The sequence below is a fragment of the Pygocentrus nattereri genome, chromosome 24 (genome assembly GCF_015220715.1).
Source record: "Pygocentrus nattereri isolate fPygNat1 chromosome 24, fPygNat1.pri, whole genome shotgun sequence".
Lineage (NCBI taxonomy): Eukaryota > Metazoa > Chordata > Actinopteri > Characiformes > Serrasalmidae > Pygocentrus > Pygocentrus nattereri.
The window spans coordinates 28,252,426-28,262,262 of record NC_051234.1 but is presented as its reverse complement, the minus strand read 5'-3'; the positions used below and the strand labels follow the sequence as shown (position 1 = coordinate 28,262,262).

Here is a 9,837-nt window from a genome sequence, read left to right as displayed (position 1 = left end):
TTTTCAGGTGGACTTGCCAGTTTTACCATATCCCAAAGATGTTCTATTGGATTCACATCTGGTGAAAGGGAAGGCCACTGAAGGGCTCATTGTCATGTTCATGAAATCGGCTTGTGACAACTATCGTTTTGCGAGATGGTGGATGATCATGCTGGATGTAGCCTTGAGCAGATGGTAAAGGCTGTGGCATTCAAGCATTGATTGATTGGCGTCAACAGTCCCAAGCTGTGCCAAGAAAACATTCCCCACACCATTACACCACCTCCACCAGCCAGTTGGGTCCTCTGATTTACGCGGGAGGTGCCAAATTCTGACCCGACCACCTGCCTCAGCAGAACCCGAGATTCATCAGACCGGACTACGTTCTTCCAGTGTCAACTGTCCAGTTTTGGTGAGCCTCCTGCCCACTGAGTGGTAATGAGAATTACCATAGCCTTTCTAACAGCTCGACCAGTCTGGCTATTCTCTGCTGACCTCTTTAATTAACAACGCATTTCTGTCCACAGAACTGCAACCCACTGGATGTTTTTTCTTTATTGCACCATTCTGACTAAGCTTTAGATAATAGTGTGAAAATACTCAAACCAGCCCCCGTCTGGCACCAACAACCATTCTACACTTAAAATCACTGAGATCATACCCCCCCACCCCCACAACCACCCACCCACCCCCCTACACGATGTGGTTGATGTGAACATTACCTGAAGCTGCTGGCTCACATCTCCAAGTTTACACACTGCAGTGCTGATTAGATTGATTAGGAGTCCATGAAAGAGTAGTTGTACAGGTGTTCCTAATAAAGTGCTTGTTGAGTGTCTGTATAATTGTTTTAGAGGGATGTGAAAAGTATGAGGCTACACGAACAAAGGCTACAAGTTGTACACACCTGACTCATGAAATCTGAAGGGTAATTGATAAAAAGACCATTCAATCTGAGACATCAAACCCTGTAGTGTCATTAAATAAAATATTTTACACATAATGAAGGCAATACTGTAAATTAATACAGCCACAGTAATCTGATTTTACCTTTGTATCATACATGAAAATTCTATATTATAAATATCAATAAATTTGAAACAAATAATAAACGTCTGGAATAGGAATTATACAGAACTGTTTCAAGTAAGCTTAGCGCTGATGTCTTTTCTACAGTAATACTGAGTCCCACATAATGCTGAAAATGCAATATGAATGAATAAGAATACGCACAGTGTGAATAAAATAAATTACATTCTTGCACATCATGGAAATACTTCAGTATTCAGTGCCATACCTCACCATAAAGAACCCACTTCATGAAAAATAGTGCACATATGTCTCAAGCTGGTCCAGACTCAGTTGACAAAGGAGTTAACAAAAAAAGTCACGGGTGATTTGCAGTGGACAGAAGGTTCATCCTGAAAACTGGCTTTAGTATCTGTGACAAAACAAAATGAACAGCAATCAATAGCCATGTTTGCCCAGAAATGAAATTACTAAAGCTGAGTAATTAACGCTTTTGAGACTCGTTTCAACCAATCATACAGCTATGCACTGCTTTTTAAGTGGAAAATGCCTTTAAGCTCAAATTCTAAATAAATGACAGTCTGTACAATCGAATATGATTAATTACAATTCAATATTGTAATCGTTTGAGAGCCCCAATGGCATAACAAAAGCTTGTGCCTCCACAAGAGTAACCAAGGAGAAGACATTCTTAACTTTCAATGCAAGTTAATGTCATTTTGGGCCATTTCTTGGTCCATTTGTGATGTACCTGCTCATGACAGCAGAAAAGTGACCAATGTTCTGTACCATTTAGGAGCTTAAGTCAGGATAAATAAAACCTGTTGGTGAAAATCACCTTTACCTTTGCCTGGTGGGGCCATATGAGTCCAGCATCTGAGTGCTAGCTTGCTCCAGGTTCCAATTGCACCGTTGCAGAACCTCTACACACTCGGGCCGAGCCTTCAGACCTAAACGGAACAGCTGCTCCACCTGAACCAGAAAGCACACACACACACACACACACACACACGCACAGTGAGCTCAGTAGTCTACACTCATGATCAGCTGGCATGTCTCACCTTTGGAGTACTGAAACATGAAAAGCTTTGTGTCAAAAGCACAAACAAAACCCAGACTCTTTAATGGCTGCTGAAACACCTTTTAACTACTATCGTTCTATAACTATATAAAAAACAAGTTTGACCAGAAATATGGGAGAATAAAGGTAACGGTATGTCAAACAGCGTTACAAACCACATCACACACTAAGTCTGGGTCACTGAAGCCTATCGCAGTGCTCACTGGGCACAAGGCAGAACATCCTGGACAGGTCACCTATCCATCACAGGGCAGACACATTTACACACACACTTAGAGCCAATTTAATATCTTCAATGGGCCTGACTGCATGTCTTTGGACTGTGGGAGGAAACTGGAGTACCCGGAAAACACATGCAGACACGTGGAGAACATGTAAACTCCACAAAGAAAGGATCCTGCCTGGTCGCCCGGCTAGGGAATCGAACCCAGGCCCCCACCCATTGTGCCACCGAGCCACCCCAGAATCACATTACTGTTATTATTTATTCATATATTTGTTTTCAGTTGACATGTTGACACATTTTAAAGCAAGTGTGATCATTCAGGAATGCAGTTTGCACCGTGTGAAATAGCTTTGTGTTAGGTGTCGGACTCTAGAGACAGTGAAGCTTATGTTTACAGCCTCCATACTGTACACATTCACTGATGCCCATATAGGACATTTCTGCCATAAAAGCATTAGAATCAACAGCAATTTATCCAGTTGTGATTTGATTTAGTGTGATGTTCCTTTGGTAATCATACTAGTTAATAACTATCAGAAATTTGTGTCAAATGTGTAATATTGATCATTTTATTGATCAAGTCCAGGTCAGATTTGGATTTAGCCTTATTTCTTCTACTGAAACACAAGTTCAGGCAGCTCTTAGATGGATTTGATCATTAAACCACATACGAAGTTCTGAAATTCATATACATTATATATACACATACACACACACGCACACACACACACTCCCTTAATTTGGAGCCCTAATAAGAGCAGCCAGAGGAGAAGCCACACTACCTTTAGATACTGCACTGCCTCCTGGATGTTCCAGCTGTGACTCTGGAGGGCTGCCTGACACTCCTCTACAGTTACTCCATGGACTGCCTCCTGCACCTGTAGGCACCATCCAACAAATCAGCTTTTTTATAGTCCTTCATCTGTAAAAAGTTAATAGGAGTTGTTTGTTTTTCTAGAATGGCAAAATCCTCAACATGCCCCGGGCACATTTTGTGACCGTTTAAAAGGGCTACTTACAGACAAACATTAAGCACAGAGAATTGTCTCCTACAATATGTCACACAACGTTGATTTGGGAGGTGTTTGTGCTATAATGATAAAAGTAAAATGAATGTATTCATTGTTGATTTTTGCATCTGACGTCAAATAAACCAGTCGTCTCTGTTTGCGTTTTCATTGGTTGAATTAAGTTGCTTTGATGAAAATCAGGATAAACCTACCAGAAATATGCATCAAAGAATATCTGTCAAAGTAATTCAATTTGACACTAGCCAGCTAACAACAGTGGTGAAAAGTAAGATATTAGGCATTAAGGTACTTCTTCTGGTAGCACGGTAACATTATTGATATGGCTTGCTAACAGTAGAAAGAATCATGGTGGACATACCTGTCTGACACTGCTGTAAGAGCTGGCTTGTGCTGCTGGCTCTGAGGTTGAAGCCAGACTGTAGGAGCTGCCTGGTCCACCCCCACTATGAGTGGAAGGGAGAATGGGCTTGATGACCTGCTGCTGGACCATGGGCCTAACGGTGGCCATATTGGTGGTTCTTCTGTCTTCACCTCCCTCCGAATCCTTTATAAACCTTTCATATTTGTCTAGATATGCTGGCCTCTCTGGTAGCAAGTAATAGTGGGTGCTACTGGCCTTCACACCATCACACATAATGGGGAGGATGCAGGGGCTCTTTGCTTGAGCCAGTCCCGTCTCAGTGGAGCCGTACTGAGTGTCTAAAGTGAGTCTACTGGGGCCGGACACAAGCTTGGAGGAGGTACTGGAGGCTGTGGATGAGGAGGTGGTGGAAGGAGCAGAGGAGTATGAAGAGGGGGACAGGCAGGAACCCAAAGAACCAACACAGCACAAACTAGGCTTTTGCTGAGGAGAACCTGCATACGGGGCCATGGGGCTGGGGGCCCGTGAGCCAGGCTGGGACACGGCATGGTCTCTGGGGGGAATCCGAGGGGGCCTGCTCCGGTCTTCATCATCTCCCAAAGAGACTGAGAGCCTGCTGCCGTAGATGTTCGCCCGTTTGGAAGGCCGCATGGGTGGGATCGGGATCCGGGGCGGTACCTGGGGTTTGTCCTCATAAGAGGAGGGCAGGATGATCTGGCGGTGTGGGGTGAGCGAGTAAGAGGGAATTGGCGAGGAGGGCAGCGAACGGCCCGCTGCAGGCACACGCAGCTTCGCCATCGCCTCCTTCTGCAGCTCCTTGAAGATGTCAGCCGACTGTGAGAAGGAGTGGGTCTCCTCCGCTGGCTTGGAGGGCAGGAACAGGTTGTCCTCAACAAAGCGCTTACCCTCGCTGCTGCGATCTGATTCTCCTTCGGCAAGATCTGGGTGATAGAATTATTACAATAATTATTGAAATCAATGTTCAAAAGACTCAAAAGATCAAAAGATTTTTAATCCAGGTCATTCCGTTCCTCAAATCAGTACTAGCAGCAATAACTTTAAAACATTTTCTACACTAGGTGGCGATGTAGCCAGTTTTCTCTATGGGAAAAACGAACAGCGGTTTTGAAAGTCACGGTTATGGTTTTTAAATAAAATAAAAATGGAAAAATTTTTTAAAAAACATTCATTAATTTTTCCCATTGGGAAAAAACAGCTTAGAGTTCCTAATATGAGCAGAATGGTGACAACAGAATGACGCACAACTTCAGAGGTTTATTCAATAATAAACAAAGGGGTGGGTTGCAGCTACCACTCCAACAACCAGCCAGCTGTGGCTTTTAGCTCCTCACAGGTCTACAAATCACTTTTTAGCATCAATAAGCTATTTGCGTAAAACAATAAATTATTCTTTTTTAATGCTTATTTTCTAATAATTACTAACATCGAACGATATCAGTAAAAGCCATACCGTCAACCATTTCGTACTTCTGTTCAACCTCACTGCCTCTCTGATGAGCAGAGGCATTTATGGAGCTGACCTCCACATCCTCGGACTCTAAGGCCACCTCATCGTAGGCCGGGAGTGGAGGGAGTGGCCGAGCATCCCAGTCCACCACAGGGGTGGGGTGGAGGGGATTGGGCAGGCTGCGGTAGGGGCTGTGGAGCGGCGCAGCATCCAGAATGGAAGTGCCTGAGGCTGAAGGCAGCTGCTGGGCGGTGTTGGAGTTGGGTGTTTCCGTGATGGGGGAAGGCGAGGCTGAGCTGAAGCTGTCATCTCCAAAGTCGATGAGCGACACCTCGCTGAGGCGGTCACCGGGACTGGAGCTCTCCCACGGCCGCAGACGCAGACCTAGATACGCCGGTGTCTTCAGAGACAGCTTCTTCACCCCTGTCACTATGAGATCATCATCGTCCTCCAACACTGAGTCATAGAACGGCTCTGAGAACAACAAACAAATATTTATTTAATTTGGGTACTTGGAACGCACCATCAATAATACTAAGTGACCACAGCATATCAGCCTACTTTGTATTGCATATTTATGAACTGTGAAATCAACTTGCCTCCCACATTATTTGAGTTTGAACATGCAAAAGGGAGTCATTTACGGTCACTCTGTTCGATTCTAAATGAAAATAACTAATTTCTTTGTTGGCCTGCAGTGAACGGACGTCCTAGGGCTGAAAAATCTAACAGATAAAAATATCTGACTGCATTTTTCTAAGAAATATTGCAACAGTGACTTAAATTGCCGCCTATTTTCTATAAATGAAGGTCCATGTCCATTTTTTTAACCATGAACACCAACGCTTTTTCAGGCTTGAATGCACCAGACTGACAGTTAGTTGTGGTTGTGTTATGATGGGCACAGCACATGGGGGCTTCTGACTGGTGTAACTCACCCACAAACAAAGCTCGGTCTCATTAGGTTAAACCTCCCCACTTAAAACAGCAATATTGTTCATAACATGAGCGAAAATTTAAATTGCAGCTTTTCCGATTTTAAATTCTGCTCCTGTGATTTTATAAAAAAATAAATAAATTCATTTCAACCCTTGTAAGATCATGAACTGTCTGTTCTTGTCATATCATCATGAAGATGTGCCAGCTGCATTCTTGACTCTGACATTTTGAAATCTTCACTCAGTAAGCAGCTTTTGTTTATGCATTTAACCCTCCTGGCATAATCCTAATATCTACTAACGCCTACATGAAATTCATTATACTATGTTAGCTCCAACTAAAGGTGCAGCTTGTTCACTTTCCCACGTCTTATGGCAGCTGTAGAGTGTACTGAAGTTTGTAAAACATACAAATAACATTATTACTTTAATAAAACAGATAGTTCCGGATCTAAAATCTGATTGGCCGTTGTAAGATCCATGATACGTTGACACGTTTTTTATATATATATATATATATATATATATATATATATATATATATATATATATATATATATATATATATATATATATATATATATATATGATATGATATGGAAACAGGGAATGTGTTGTGTACTGTCGGAGGGAAGTGAATCTCTAACATCTAATCCCTACCACTGCAACACTGAAGAGAATCACACAAACAAAGGAAAAACTCAAGAAACCAACTAAATGAAGAAAACAAAACACCTGTCAAAGGAGAGATGGGAAGATGACTATATTTCAGCCTTTCCTTTAATATTGTTCCTCGTCTTAAATCAAAACAATGCTTCTTTCTCCTTGTCTCCTTTTTCTCTTTTCTTCTCTGACAACTACTTTAGAGCAGTGCTTTGTTTTCTCCTGCTTTGTTTGTTTTCTCTTTTTACCCTTTTCTTCTCTTTCTTTTTGTCTTTATACCCAGCTGGGCTAAACTACTATACCAGTCACCCCTCTTACAAAGGGCGTGCTGTTTGCCACAGCCTTAAATGCTGGTACCAACAGCTGCAGCTGGTTGCCACTGATTCCCCCATGGTATTCTGGGATTTTGAGTCTCCCAAGTAACAGTGCCTCACCGCCATCGGCCTTTGCTGGCAGCCAGCAGCACAGACTGACCCTTTACAACTGCAGAAAAAAAAGCCTTCTGCTGTTAATGGAATAATCTTTGACACTTATGCTGCTTGTATTGACCACTGAGTATATCGATGAAGTAAGAACCTGTGTTTTGTTTAAAAAGAGGGGCTGGCTAGAACTAGAACTAGGCTGGTCAACTAGCTAACAGGCTAAAACAGCCTAAACAACTCCATCAATAATATCACAGACGTGAACTGAAGTACTTACAGTATGCTAGTATTAACTACATAACAGCAGTATAAAAGTCTAAGAAATGTCAGTTGAATGTCTTACAAGCCTCAAATGTTTGTGTTTGTCAGAAGTCGCGTCAAATCCAGGCTGAATCCCAAACGGCTCCATACTCCCTAAATAACATGCTAGCTATGACAGTTTAAAAATTCTAGTCTCTCCAGCCATATAGTGCATCATTTATCGAGTCTGGATGGCTCCCAAATGACTATTGCTTAGCTGTTTTTGCACTGTTGGGCTGCAGGATCCAGTATTTAAACTCCTGAGTAGTGCACTATATAGGGAACAAAGAGCCATTTGCTAAATAAGACTTGTGGTGGTAATTTGGTGACCAAAACCTAAAAACTGTATTTTATCATATTTTGTTGGCTACCGTTTTATAAAAGCCACTTGAAGCCTTGCGTTACTGCAATTTTATCACATAGAAAGAAGTTTAAAAACACACCTCCCCAAAATAAAAACGCAGTAACTCAAGGCCTCATGTGGCTTATTGCTTTTTGCATGTTGTAGTACTTAAAGCCTAACAAAAGCTGAGTACATAGGTGTTTTTGTGTGGTTTGAAGCCTCTATTTTTGCATCGGACTTGGACATTTGGCTTTATGTCATGCACCTTGTCATACTAAACTGTCCTGCATGTGTTACACAGAGGCTGTCGGTCAAGAGGTGGTCATAAATACGCAATATTTTGGGCTCATACACACACACACACACACACACACACATATAAACACACAGGAAAATCAAACAAGTTGATGGAGAAAATGGAAAGTATGAAACACTCATTTTAAGACTACATTAAAGAAAGTTTTGGAAGATGACTGAAATGTATGCAATTATTTATTTCTAAAATCATATTTCTGAGAGAAATTAAAAAGTTCAATTACACCAGGCCTTTAATATATGTCTAATTAAGTATTTGACTAAGTGTGCAACACAGAACCAAAGAGAATATCATGCAAGATATTATGTCTAAGCAAAATACATAAGTGGAGCTATATCCTTAAATATTCCAAACAAATAGAAATTTCTATTTGAGATATTTGAATATCATTATTATTTTATAAAATAATATAAAACACCCAAGCCTAATGGAAAGCGTGCGACAGGTCAAGAGCAAAGAGTCAGAAAAGGAAAACAGACACAAAGCTTACTCTTAAGAAGAACAGCAGGCTGAGGAGGCCGAGGTGGAGGTTGCTCTGAGACACCAGATTGAAGAAAAGAAGGTCAAGGAGATGAAATCCAGAAGGTCAGAGATAAACAGAAATAGATTAACTGACACAGATTCATTCGAAAACAAAAAAGGAAACATACTTTTTCAGGAGAAAACACTTTGTGGCTCCGACGTAACATGCTTAGTTGCATTTGAATTGTAATGTTTCAGTAATATTCAGCAACTAGAACCTCCAGCTTTGCTTGATCACTTACTTTTGGCCCGGTTGGGTAACTTAGTGGGCCTGGCTGTGTTTGTCTCCATCCCAAGAACATCAGGGGGATCCATAGGGTTACCCAGATACAGACTTCATGCAAAGGTGAACACAGCAAAATATTAACCACAGTCAAGGCAGCTAACATGACTTGACTAAGCTCTGGATTACAATAAGAATACTGAATAATAACAAAGCAATTGTGGAAAATCCTGTAAATTTATGAATGAAAGAGACGAAAAATAAAAACGATCCATTTTTTCAAACCAGCAAACCCCATTTCTAACTAAAAAGCACCATCAACAGAGAATCCTTTCTACCTGAATCATTTAGGCCAAAACAAAACTTAATTTTATCTGGAAACAAAACAAAAAGCTGAAAACAGTAAGGAAAGCTTGGCAAAGGGAAGACGATAATGATGCCTTACTCATCAATCTTATCAGGGGCGCCCCAGCTGCGGTGAGGGTCTGTGTCTCCGTGGCCCGTGTGAATGAAGCTGTGTTTGAGTGGCCTGCTGATGTCATGAGCAGACAGGCCTGCTACAGAGGTCACCACATTCCTGGGAAACTGACCGACCTTCAGGGTTTGTCTGTTCTGCCCTCGCCACCAGTAGTTCTCCGCCCTACAAGCCAGATGAAGGATTTCATTTAAACCTGAGTCTATTTTGAAACACATCTTAGTGTCATCCATACACAAAGTCACAGCAACACAATACATGTGTGGTTTTTGCTCACTTCATGTGTTAAATGTGTTTTTACACACTTCAAAATGTGTTACGTTAAAAATGTGTTACCATATGTTACCACTGGGTCGAGGACCAAAGTGGGCTGTGAAGCACCCCTTGGTGGTCCTTGGACGTATACTGAGAGAGGCTAGTGCTCTGTAGTGGCACGGTGATCACACTTTGTCATAAGAAT

At 41.8% G+C, this 9,837-nt stretch overlaps 1 protein-coding gene across 3 annotated transcripts in view; it reads right to left on the bottom strand.

Moving 5' to 3' along the window:
* Nucleotides 1-673: 673 nt before the first annotated feature.
* Nucleotides 674-9,837, bottom strand: part of tnk2a (tyrosine kinase, non-receptor, 2a) — a 32,746-nt gene continuing 23,582 nt past the window's right edge. For all 3 annotated transcript variants that reach the window (XM_017719240.2, XM_017719238.2, XM_017719239.2), the window contains exons 10-17: nucleotides 9,348-9,542; nucleotides 8,922-9,013; nucleotides 8,648-8,692; nucleotides 5,179-5,649; nucleotides 3,705-4,648; nucleotides 3,098-3,193; nucleotides 1,853-1,980; nucleotides 674-1,420 (exon numbers count right to left, since the gene is read on the bottom strand). In XM_017719240.2, the coding sequence (XP_017574729.1) occupies nucleotides 1,414-1,420; nucleotides 1,853-1,980; nucleotides 3,098-3,193; nucleotides 3,705-4,648; nucleotides 5,179-5,649; nucleotides 8,648-8,692; nucleotides 8,922-9,013; nucleotides 9,348-9,542 (1,978 nt within the window). In that variant the 3' untranslated portion in view covers nucleotides 674-1,413. The remainder of the gene's footprint in view (nucleotides 1,421-1,852; nucleotides 1,981-3,097; nucleotides 3,194-3,704; nucleotides 4,649-5,178; nucleotides 5,650-8,647; nucleotides 8,693-8,921; nucleotides 9,014-9,347; nucleotides 9,543-9,837) is intronic.